At 37.6% G+C, this 12,579-nt stretch overlaps 3 protein-coding genes across 3 annotated transcripts; 1 reads left to right on the top strand and 2 right to left on the bottom strand.

Moving 5' to 3' along the window:
• Nucleotides 1,740-2,465, top strand: LOC107633941. Its single transcript, XM_016337528.1, has one exon. The coding sequence runs from the start codon at nucleotides 1,740-1,742 to the stop codon at nucleotides 2,463-2,465; it is 726 nt and encodes a 241-aa protein (XP_016193014.1).
• Nucleotides 3,432-9,005, bottom strand: LOC107631837 (alpha-1,4 glucan phosphorylase L-2 isozyme, chloroplastic/amyloplastic-like). The gene is given in 16 exon segments (XM_016335406.2): nucleotides 3,432-3,710; nucleotides 3,793-3,993; nucleotides 4,079-4,265; nucleotides 4,345-4,421; nucleotides 4,529-4,765; nucleotides 4,981-5,109; nucleotides 5,287-5,439; nucleotides 5,523-5,704; nucleotides 5,707-5,872; nucleotides 6,014-6,131; nucleotides 6,220-6,491; nucleotides 6,787-7,062; nucleotides 7,234-7,410; nucleotides 7,766-7,867; nucleotides 7,956-8,185; nucleotides 8,532-9,005. Coding segments are annotated over 16 exon segments (2,841 nt in total). The 5' UTR covers nucleotides 8,749-9,005; the 3' UTR covers nucleotides 3,432-3,593.
• LOC107631841 (probable inactive purple acid phosphatase 9) lies at nucleotides 9,436-12,382 on the bottom strand. The gene is made up of 2 exons (XM_016335411.2): nucleotides 11,481-12,382; nucleotides 9,436-10,962 (listed from the first exon to the last, which is right to left on the bottom strand). Exons 1-2 carry the CDS (start codon nucleotides 12,234-12,236, stop codon nucleotides 9,685-9,687), a joined length of 2,034 nt encoding a protein of 677 aa, XP_016190897.1. The 5' UTR covers nucleotides 12,237-12,382; the 3' UTR covers nucleotides 9,436-9,684.

Below are 12,579 nucleotides of genomic sequence, written 5' to 3'. Positions count from 1 at the left end.
GGGGGTGGTGGACTGCGGATTGGTCCAACCAGCTATTACATATAGACATGGTCACTTATATTATGAACTTATTATTGGTCCATCCTGTAATAATTAATTAACTACTATACATCCCCGCCATGCACATGCATGATACATGCACAATAATAATCCTTCATTTCGTGGAACTTTTCTGTCCTCCCATATTAACTTCAACTTTATCCTTCGCCGACATAAATTAACAATATATAAGTTTGGATCCGTAATATATCATGGTATGTACAACAATATATTTATGCTTTGCTTATATTCATGTGCAATTGTAAGTTTAGGGTGTTCAGAAGAGAGTGATTATGATGAGTATATGCATTAAATGATTATTTAAATAGGAAAAACGTGATCACGTCGATGTATGGTTCTTCACTTCTTCCATAACCTTTTAACACAAATTTTTTCCGGGTTAGTTGAAATAAAGTTGCTTAATTTTAAAGTAATATTAGAAATTTTAAATGTATTTAGAGTGTTATTTATTTTAACTTGTTTGTCTGCAATACATCCACCGTCGAATATGATAATTTATTTCTCGTTGAATTATAAATCCCTAGATAAGTGAGACATTAGTCATGACTTAAATCCTAGTTCTTATATAAATTAAAGTCCTAATAAATCAAGGTACATTATTTGATTTGAACTTAACAGTATTGACAGTTGACAACATTTAGTGGTTATTAATTGATTAATTAAATCCATTTACCACTACCACAATATGATGCATGCTTCCATATGGGTGGTCCAATTCATTCTTGTCACACTTACGGATGATACATTATTATGGATGATGACACATTAGGGCAACAGCCATGGACGTGGGCCAACATCAACTTGTTCATATCTATCAACTTGTTTGTAATCTTAGCTTAACGGAAGCATTCATTATCTTAGCTAAAAATTTTGGTAACTATATTTTTACTGGATTGTTTTAATTTATAGATATAATATTAAATACTTGAGTCACTTAACCTCTAAGTTTGATAATAAATAGTTAGAGTAATTTAAGTTAGGAGCTGATATGTGCCTGATCAGTTAGTCATGTTGATAATTATATTAGATGACACCTCAGCAAATTGGTTACTAGTTTGTTAGAAGGGTGCTGATCTAATGCAGCTAAGGTGTAGTGTAGGTGTTGTATATATATGTATTTGCAACTCACCTGTAAAGTGTGATTCACCATTTTATGCTATTAGGTATTTTGCAATTGTGCCTTTCTCTCTGGTTTTCTCTCACAGAAAGTGCAGCTACTCACACTTGCAACACCTTCAACATGGTGCGGTGAGCGTGGAGTGTGGCAAGCACTGAGATTCAGATTGAGGAAGGTGCAGCCTAATCTGAAATCTTGCCAATTTTGCAAGAGCTCAGTTATGCGAATGGTGATCCAAATTCCTTTCTTCTCGATCCAGATTCTGTATCTCGTTCCAAACTGAAATTTCTTTGAGTTCCTTTTCAATTCAGCGTGTGATTCATCTAATTTCAATTTGAGTTTAATCCGTTGAATTTCTTTCTTTCTCCATCTAATTTCTCAAGTCAAATTCATTCTCTCTTTCTGTCTTTCTTCTCTTCCTACAAACTTATACGATAGAGCTTGATGAGAGTGCGCCGCCTCACACTCTCTGTAACTGTGAGAAGGTGACTCCGATCAACGAGATTGTAGGAAGAAGGTTAATCACTGAGGCTTCTGTCAATCGACGTTGCTGGAAGGTGCGATGGAAGGTGTAAATGCAGAAGCGTTCATGAATTTTCTGAATCAGCTCACAACATTTCAAGCGAGCATTAGCAAGAAGAGTACCAAACCGAATCAGGATCCAGAGAGCATCTATTACCTTCATCCCTCTGAGAGCACTGGTATTCCTCTTACTACTGTTATTCTCGATGGTAAAAACTATGGTGATTGGAGTAGATCTGTGCTGTGGGGACTGAAAGGGAAGAACAAGATGAAATTTATTGATGGTAGTTTGCCTAAGCCTAATAAAGATGATGAAACCTTTGAGGCATGGGATAGGTGTAACACTTACGTCGTAGCTTGGATAAACCTTTCCCTTAGTCCAGACATAGCTAGAAGTGTTGTTTGGAACAATGTGGCCAGCAATCTGTGGAGTGAATTGAAGCACCGATACTATCAAGGAGACAGATTTAGGGTGGCAGAGTTGCAAGAAGAGTTGTTTGCTATCAAGCAAGGGGACCTAGATGTAACTAAGTATTTCACAAAGTTGAAATCCATTTGGGAAGATCTTGACAGTTTTAGAGCTATACCCGATTGCGAATGTTCAAACAAGTGTAATTGTGGCTTAAGTGTGATGCGACAATATCGATATGAGCAAGTGGCTGATTTGCTTACCAAAGCACTTGCACCAACCGTGTTTAGTAGGCTCCGAGATAAACTAGGCATGCTGAACATATACGCTCCTAACTTAAGGGAGGGTGTCACTTAACCTCTAAGTTTGATAATAAATAGTTAGAGTAATTTAAGTTAGGAGCTGATATGTGCCTGATCAGTTAGTCATGTTGATAATTATATTAGATGACACCTCAGCAAATTGGTTACTAGTTTGTTAGAAGGGTGCTGATCTAGTGCAGCTAAGGTGTAGTGTAGGTGCTGTATATATATGTATTTGCAACTCACCTGTAAAGTGTGATTCACCATTTTATGCTATTAGGTATTTTGCAATTGTGCCTTTCTCTCTGGTTTTCTCTCACAGAAAGTGCAGCTACTCACACTTGCAACACCTTCAACAATATGCAAAGAAAAAGGAAAAGAAATAAGAAAGCGTTCCACTAATGTTGCAGCATGAAGATAATCCAGGTGGGTCACCTTATTTCCGAAAGCATATAAATTTCGTGGATGAAAATACTGAACCTAGATTTTTTTAAAAAAAAAATGATAATTTCCATTATGAATTATTTCTCTTGTGTGTTACTAGTAAAATAGAATGATTACACTTACAAATATAGTGGAGACAAAGGCCAAGAATCTTCAACAACCACGCCATGTTCCCTTTGTGGAAGGCCTATATGAAAATGACATTTGGAACCGTTTGCTATTAAAAGAAGTAGGTCTTTGCAAATTGCATTACAGTTACAGATATAAGTCATCATGTATGTGTGTATCTTTTCTTTTGCTGAACTATTTAGCTATAGATCATACTGATACAAGTTAGGGTCTTAGTTTTGATGGTGCTTTTAATAAATTATACCTTGTCCAAGTTATAACTTATTATAAAGTTTTGTTTACATGACTAAATTTACAAAGTGTAATAAAAAATCCCTATGTAATCTAGTAGAAACTTACATATAGTTATTTTTATATGAAATTGATACTTGAGAACCGTAGATGATTTAACAAATTTGACTAAATAATCATCTAACGATTTTCAATTTTCAACTTTACAGAAAGATAACTGTACAAGTCTTCACCTCGTGTAATCTTTTCTAAAAATTGTTAATTACAAAAGTAATAACCATTATTTTGCATCAAAATTCACCCTAATTATAAACAGTTTGAGAGCAACAGAAACCAAAAATAACCCAGAAGGAAGAAACAATTAGGCACATGAAACTTTTCAAGGCAGGAAAAGTGGTTGAATTCTCCAAATGTCTCTGGCATATTGATGAATAGTCCGGTCACTGCTGAATTTGTATGAACCGGCTGTGTTCAAGATTGACATTCTTGTCCACCTCTGCATAATATAACATCAAAGTAAATTCACACAATTACATTAACTAGATGAAAAAATGTTATATATATCAGTCTTAACTAACCTTTTGATCTCGATATGCTATGTCGATGGCGTCTTGGCAGTCCAAGTAGCTAGGGAAGTCCTTTCCAACAAGGAAGTAATCAGCACGACCATACCCTTCATTCCCTTCCAAGGACCCAATCAATTCTTCATAGTTGTAGCTTCCAAAAACACCACTCCTTACATATGCCTTTACTTCTTCAAAACGTGGATCTGCTACAAACTGCATATAGTGTGCAAGAGGATTGTGATTATCAGAAACTAATAATGCATAGCATAGCAGATTGGCAGAGTATGATGATGCTTACCTTTCCCTCTGCTCTTTCTTTTCGCAGCGTAGAGATTTCGTGAGCACGCGCGCCAAAGAGGAAGAAGTTATCTTCTCCAACTTCTTCCCTTATTTCAACATTAGCCCCATCAAGAGTTCCAATAAGTAAGCATCCATTCATTGCAAACTTCATGTTGCTTGTTCCACTGGCCTCCATACCAGCCGTGCTAAACAAGAAACACACACAGAATGATGATAACAATAAGGTATCATGTAATTTCAATTGAAAAGTTTGTTATTTATTACCTGATGTGCTGCGACAACTCGCTGCCAGGAATTAGCATTTCGGCCACACTGACATTGTAATCAGGAACAAATACAACCTAAACATTAAGAAAAGCTCCAAGATTTAATAATGTTAGTTCTTGATTGTTATTTTAGCATTTACTTGGGAAGGACTATGTAATGAACAGTACATATTTACATATACCTTTAATAGGTCTCCAATCTCTGGATCATGATTGATTGTGGCTCCTACATCTGTGATGAATTTTACAATTCTCTTGGCTTGAACATATGTTGCAAATGCTTTCCCTCCGAAAATACAAACTCGTGGAACAAAACTTTGTTTCCTTTCCTCATCACTCATTTCTTTCATCTTTTTGTAGCGATAAACGATTCCCAAGATATTCAGTAACTGCCGTTTGTATTCATGAATGCGCTTCACCTGAAAATCCATGAATTGAAGTGTGAAACTAGACATTCTGTTGGAATTCTAATGGCCGCGTCAATAGTCCAAGTAGGATTTCATTCAATACATACAAATCTCTGAATTACACTCAACTTGTTTTAGATTCAACATCTGTTACCATAAAAAGGTGAAGATAAACATTCCAAAACAGGACAAGAAAGAAACAAAGTGGTTGGTGGCAGAAAACCAACCTGTACATCAAACATTGCATTTGAACTAACATCATAACCAGTTCTTTCCTTGATAAATGATGCAACCTTAATCTTGTTCCTTCTCTTTGATTCCATCCATTCTGATTGTAAATCCTCATTATCTGCAAACTGTTAAAACATTCATGCATAAGAAAATACTGTTATTCAAATTGACTAGTGACATCTGATCAATGAATCACCCATCTATAATGCTTTGTTGTCACCATGATGTTATGAATACTAGTCACGCATTTACTTACATTCATTAACATACATTATTCATAACACTTAGCTAAGTTAATTTACCTTGCGAAGTATAGCCAATTTCTCAATATCTGTGACCCAGTCCTCTGTTCCAATCCACTTGGTTATGATTTTACTAAGATCAGGATTGCAAAAGCGGATCCATCTTCTTGGGGTCACCCCATTTGTTTTATTCTGGAACTTTTCAGGCCACATCTGCACAAAAAGTAAATAATAAAGAAACATGGTGATTGTAATTGTTGACAAACACAGAGAGAAAACTCTGTTTATATTGTTACCTCGTAGAAATCATTGAAAACTTCCTGTTTTACAATCTCACTGTGAATCTCAGCTACTCCATTCACAGAAAAACCACCTACAACGCATAGATTAGCCATGCGAACCATTTTTGGCTGTTTTGAATCAACTTTGAATGTCCATGTTGTTTTCTTTTCGGTATCCTCTTCCACAGATGAATAACATCTCTTTCCTCTATAGGATCAGTATCAGGAATCTCTATTGAGCTATTAATCAGCTCAACCACTGAGTTAGGCAACTCAATGTTCTCCAGTATTCTCATCTTTCTGAGCTTTTGATCCAACAAGTCAAGGTCATTCATCCCATACTCAGATATAATTTCATGTATGAACTGGTTAAAAACGTATAATTGCATAACATTAGACATAGATTTCGTAAAGAATTATGAAATGACATGTGTGTAGGCACAAGAGCAAAGAACTATATAAGTATATAACATGATAAAAAATTACCATAAGTTCTAAGACATTACCACTTCATCAGTTTTTCTTATTATCTCCACGTGTCGAGGAAGCAAATCCTGCAGAAGTTTCAAACTCCATTTCTCTAGTGCCTCAGGTAGAACTGTGTGATTTGTGTAAGCAACGGTTCTAACATAAGAGCCATCAAAACAAGGATCAGAAATGTATACTAAGTATAAGCATCAAAGTAGTAGTCATGTTGCAATTCGCGAAGTACCTTTTAGTTATCTCCCAGGCTTTATCCCAGCTTAAACCTTTTACATCCATCAATATTCTAATCAACTCTGGAATGCAGAGTGTTGGGTGAGTATCATTCATTTGGACCACCACTTTATCCGGGAAAGTATCCCAATCAATGGCCTTTCCTGATCTCTTTTCGAAACGAGCAATAATATCCTGGAGAGAGGCCGAGCATAAGGTATACTGTTGCTTCAATCGTAGAGTCTTCCCTTCAATCGATTCGTCCCCAGGGTATAATACATAGCAGATCTGAATGCAATATAGCACAAAAGCTCACTAGTTATTTATGCAGACAGTTCATTTAACTTGCTGTATATAGATGAAACGAAACTTTTCGGATGAATTGTACATGAGTTTGAGATGCAAGAGCAATTCAAAACAAGCAAATATGATTTTCCTTATATCTATGTGCTGCACTTCTCAGTTAACTTGTGGACAGATAGAACTTTCAGAATGCAACTTTGAATTTCACAGGAGGATATTCACTAAGCATAGATGAATTGCAAGATTATAAATTCTGAACAGAATAAAAGCTTCCAGAGACCTTCTCTGCATTCTTCAGAGCAGTATATGCTTTGTCATGATCCCCAGCATTGTAAGCTCGCAAATCGAACTCTTCAGGTGAAACTTTAGTGGACCACAACCTCAAGTTTATAGTGGTTCTAGTTTTGTATCCTGGTATTGGAACATCATAAGCAACTGCCATGATATTTTCTCCTCCAATCCATTCTTTTCTTCCATCTGGCCCTGAAGTAATTTCTCCATAGAATTTAACCGGATAAGAAACATCGTTTCTAGGAATTTCCCAGGGATTTCCCATCTGTAAATAGATACTTTCTACATTAGAACTTGTGACTTACAGAAACTAATAGTCCTGCACTGCATATATCCCTTATTATATTGATAAAAGAATTCAAGAACTGTGAATGCATTTTTCTTACACAAATATGATAAATGAATCACCTATGAATTGACGCATATATGTAAATACCTCGAGCCAGCTTTCAGCAACTTCCTCTTGACCATCCTTTGTTATAAGTTGTTTGAACAAACCATACTTGTATCTTAGCCCATAACCCCATGCAGGGTAATTCAATGTTGCCAAGGAGTCCAAAAAGCAAGAAGCAAGGCGGCCTAATCCTCCGTTCCCAAGGGCAGCATCTGGCTCCTGTGGATTGGATTATACATCAATTTACTCTATAATAAAGCCCAACAAATTACTGAATACTGACAGTAGGCAGTAGCTCCATAAAAATGCAAAGCTAAAGGCCTTTACGTGGTTTAGTAATTGTCTTGAGAAGGCCATGCTTATAGATAGCAATTGAAAGTATATTGGATAATAACATCTGAAATCATCAGAATGACATGCAACAATTTTGTGAAATGGGCACAATGAAGCATTAATCCTTGTCAAATTACTCTTAATGCTACCAGAAAAGCTAAACTGATAAGACTCAAATCACTTGGACTTTCTAATGCGAAACAAAACATCACAGCTATGGAGAGAAAAAAGATTTTTAGACCTGATTAGCCACATTCTCTAAATTGTGTCCCAGCTTTCTTAGAGCCTCAGAATAAGGGCCTGAAAGTTGTAAATTTCCAATTGCATTTAGCAATGCCCTACCCTGCACAATTATAATAGCTTAAAAAAAGTTGGTTAAACATCTTTGCTGAAAAATGAATCTGCCTCAACAGTGAAAATTCAATATAAACCTGTAGATACTCCATGGACATATAGTAAGCTTGCTTAACATTCATCCTCTCATAATATTCATACGTTGCATTCCAGTTTATGATGAGGGAATCACGGACACTCTCTGCAGTCGCATAGAATGCTTTACTTAGCTGAAACTTCTCCGGAGAGAAAGACGGGGTGAACTCGGCATGATACTTAATGCTTGCAGCAATAGATGCAGAATCTGGCACAAATTTATCTAAAGTTTCTGCAAGTGTTAAGCATGAATGAGTTAGCACTTTAGTCATATATGCATAAAATAACAAACAATGTTGTAGCCCAGTATTATAAATTGAAAAGTTTTAGTTCATAGAAACATAAAATCTGAATGAACAAACACCTAATGCCAACATCTAACAAGAGGTTTCAACATTTGTACCATCAAAATACTATATCATTTGAAAAATTTGATCACTATTCAATGCAAATTGATAGGGGAAAAGATAATATGAATTCTGCATTTTCCGAATATTGTATTCGGAATGAAAAGAGCTCAACCGAAGAAGTAAAGCAAGCGAAAAAGCATGAGAAAATGACAGCAGGCAGGAAGCAACCTTGTTCAGTGAGTGGTTCATTCTGTTCCTGCTTTTTATCACTGGCAACATTCTTCACACATAATTTTCTTACTACCCTTCTGGAACTGCACTTCCTGATGAGAAACAAGTGGCCAATATTGTTTCTTTGACTGAAACCAGTGAAGCTTGATTTGGAATTGGAGTGTAAAGATGAATTGGAATGCCTGCAGATTGTTGAGAAGGGTAGAGCTGCCATAGCTGCAATGACTACAAGGCTTTCATTAAGTGAAAGAGGAAGTGTGTTTGTCTTCTTATCTTTATTTTAATATCTTGGAGTTTGAAGACAGTGCTTACTTCATGTTGAAAACGAGCCAAAATATGAGCTTTGTCGTTATCCCTAATTCCCTACTACTTTTGTGACAATAGTTGGTTTGATTGGTCCTTCTCCTTCAAGATTATGAGGCATCATGTCCCTGCTTTGAACCAGTTAATTACCAAATGATCCCTCAGATATTTCTGGGTTTCAGCCTCAACTATTTACCAATTTGGGTGTTTTAGCATTTCCTTGTCCACATATGATTCTACATAGCTTATTGTCCGAATATGCAAGTTGGACATTCCTTCTGAAACTGTTGGAATTCATGGATATCATGTCAGTTAATCAATGATCTGAGAGTACTCTGTAAATACTAAGCTAGCCAATTTGAAGAATAAATTTTCAACTTCCAAAATTTTCTGTATTCATTCCTCCTCCATTCATGAACATGGATGCCGTTGTGGTTGAAGTACCCTCACCATTTGGGGTTTGTAAAACTACCACCTTTCAGATGTCGCCACTTTTTGTGCACCCAAGAAACAAAATTAATAAATAAAATAACAAAGAAAAACTTTGAAAAGTGAAAAAAAAAAAGGGTAAAAAACAATGGTTTCACTTGAGAATCGATTCGACCCAAAGAAGGGCAGACACAAAATCCCTTTATTTTTCATTGGCATCATTATTCATCTAACTCATTTTGAATATAATACAAACACAATCCACCAAAGGTTGCCTTAAATGGCACACTGCAGTAAAATTACATATGTACAAGCTTACGTGTATAATCAAACGAATAGCATCGAAAAGGTATCATCTCACAATTCCAAACCTTCATGTTTCATCTAAAAAGTGGAAAACACAACACTAAAATATGGTTCAACTTTCCTCAGTCTTCAAGGGACTCCAGTTACTCCTGGCACCAGGCTTCTTCTTGGCATGTGAAACAAAGCCAACGATGTAACCCATAAAGGCCCCAAGCACCAATACGCTTCCTCCCTCGACATACCACGACAGTGGCGATTTCACAATCTCACTTTTAACACCACCAATAGCTGCATCCTTATCCTTATCCTCATGACCACTGAAAACTTCACCAGATGCCAGAATTTCCACTGTGTCATGCACCTCGCCATCATGATTTCCGACGTAAGAAAGTACAAGCTTTTCTTTTGTAGCTAGTAGTCTAGTGTATCCAAACTCCCCACCACGGTATAGAGATCGTGCCGGCTGAGGAAAGATTGGGTCATTAGGATGGTCTGGTCTAGGTTCCCATATGGGTTGCCAATCTTGCCCTGCCATGCCGATCACGATGTGAATGGTAAATGCTCCTTTGTTCCCTTCTTTCCGATGCACACTGGTGCTACAAGTGAAGTTACTCAGCGGACAAAATCTCTCGTATCTATGAACATGACCCCAGAGAGCAAGGGTCACATTGTTATTCACAAGCAGTGGCTCTAAGTGCTCGAGCATCTTTCCTCTTAATCCTGCATCCCTAATTTCATTGCTTGTTGTGTACATGGGTCGGTGCCCCTGGACAATTACGAAAGGGGTCTTCTTTCTGTCAACAGATTCCAGATCACGCTTTAAGAAGCTATATTGTTTGCTCCCAGGAAGGAAATTTGTCTCTGTGGAGATATATACAAAATGTACTACCCCCATATCAAATGAATAATAGAGATTCTGAGTTGCAGGGCTAGCCGTTCCTGTTAGTTCCGAGGAGTTTCCAGGCATATTGAACCGCAAACTGTAGGGTACCCCGCACTCACCACCTCCATCTGTTCCATAAGTGGCCCAATCAGGTTTCCACGGCTGTAAAGGCCAGTCATACTCATGATTGCCAATGCAAACATGGTATGCCAATTTGCTAGCAACAGGTTCAATCTGAGTGAAGAAATGATCCCACAACCACGCATAACCTCTTGCATAACTAATGTCCCCAATGTGTGAGACAAAGGCAGGCTTGTCGCCTAGCGCTTCAATATCGCGTTGGATCCACTTCATGGTTGATATGCTTTCATCTTGCGTTCGTATAAATGTACGATATGAAGTAGCCGTTCCCATGTCTCCAAAGAGGAAAGCTATCGTTTCATCTGAATCACTATTCCTTGACACAAAGCTATGAGTTGCACTCCAACCTCCCTCATCATTTCCAACCTGATACAGAGAAAATACCATGATGTATTTAATAATGAGGTTCTGCCTGCCACATACTATAAGGATTTGTCTCCAAAAGACAGTGCAAATTCATGAAAGTGCTGCATAAATACCCACTACCGACTATGATAATTACCCTATTGGTTAATAATGGATAGAAATTATCATCATAATAATGTAATGCTCCCCGAATTTGTGATAATCAATTGCTATTGGAGAAACTCCTCTAAAGTGCGGGATTAATCAGCATTGTTATTACCCATTTATATCCATTTCCAAAACTAAACGTTCTTGTTAGTAATGGAAAGAATAGAATAGTAGAGAGCTAAAACCAATATTCGTAATAAATCAAACGCAATAATTCAACTCATAAACCTCAAACACTACCATTATGCACCATTATAACTCATCTCTTAAACTACGTATCTATAAATAAAATATCGATCAATTGCAGCAAAATTAATTAAATTCTCAAATTTAACAGAAATCAGAAAAGTGGAAAATTTAAAAATAAAAACCTTGTAATGGTATTTGACCCCTTTCTTCAAACCAATCATGAGAGCATCGTGGATGTAGCCAGGGTCCCTCCAGCCAACACTGGTGTTCGCCGGCGCGTGGCACATGTGCTCCCTCTCGTACCTCCTCACGCGCGCAACCGCCACGCGCTCCAACTTCCCCTCGCTCTCACCGTACTTAACGTAAGTCTCCCTCGGCTCCTTAGTCACATACATAACCCTCATCGCATCGACCTCATCGGCGAACGACAAATGGATCTGCATCGGTCCACGACCCGCCCGGAATCCAACCTCGCCGGAGAACGCCATCATGTGCTTCGTCTGCGGTAGCGGGTTGTGGTCGTGGTCCTGGTGCTTCGGGTTGATCTCTTCCCTGGTCCACCGGAAGATCCGGAAGGAGTAGTTGGATCGGAGGTCGACGAGGGGGAAGGTGAGGGAACCCTCGCCGGATTGCCATGAAGGCGAATCAGAGAGGAATTGGTAGCCAATGAAGTTGTCGTGGGCGGCGGTGGGAGGGGAGTAGATGCCGAGCCAGTCGAGGTCGGAGGGGGTAGGAACGCCGGACCAGCGGACGGTGATGTTGTCGACGGAGTTGGAGAGTGTGGTGGGCGTGGCGGTTAGGGTTGGGGCGGATCGGGTCGGGTCAGAATTCGATATTAGGATTAGGAACGGGAAGATGATGAGAGAGAGTGTTGTGTGGTGAATCATTTTTATTTGTTTTTTCTTTTCTTTTGTGTGTTTGCTTTGGATTATGAACATGCATTGTTTTCATTCAATGGATTAATTCATTTTATGAATTTAATGATTGTGATTATGTTGATGACTGCATCATTGATGATTTTGGTAGGAGATAAGATACTTTATTTTTCCGAAAGCATCGTTCAATGGCATATTCTTCATGTCAAAACTATGAAAAAAGGTGCCACGTACAAGCAATATCATAAGAGTTTTTCAACCAAATAAAATGAAAGATATTTTTTAAGATTTTTATCATTTTATGTAGTACCTTTCTCTTCTACCAATTTAGTAAAAAAGTAATACAAAAATAAATTGTGACATCTTGCCAAAAATTTAGTACTTAACTATTTATTGCATGTATTAT

This window comes from Arachis ipaensis, chromosome B03, assembly GCF_000816755.2.
Source record: "Arachis ipaensis cultivar K30076 chromosome B03, Araip1.1, whole genome shotgun sequence".
NCBI classification, from domain to species: domain Eukaryota; kingdom Viridiplantae; phylum Streptophyta; class Magnoliopsida; order Fabales; family Fabaceae; genus Arachis; species Arachis ipaensis.
Note: the sequence above shows the minus strand (reverse complement) of the source record. Positions and strands in the feature narration are given on the sequence as shown.

What these genes read in the sequence shown, in the direction of transcription:
- LOC107633941 (XM_016337528.1), top strand. Translation starts at nt 1,740, where the DNA reads ATGGAAGGTGTAAATGCAGAAGCGTTCATGAATTTTCTGAATCAGCTC.
- LOC107631841 (XM_016335411.2), bottom strand. Translation starts at nt 12,236, where the DNA reads ATGTTCATAATCCAAAGCAAACACACAAAAGAAAAGAAAAAACAAATA. An exon ending in GGGTCAAATACCATTACAAG is followed by an intron (nt 10,963 to 11,480) that starts GTTTTTATTTTT and finishes TCTCTGTATCAG; the next exon opens with GTTGGAAATGATGAGGGAGG.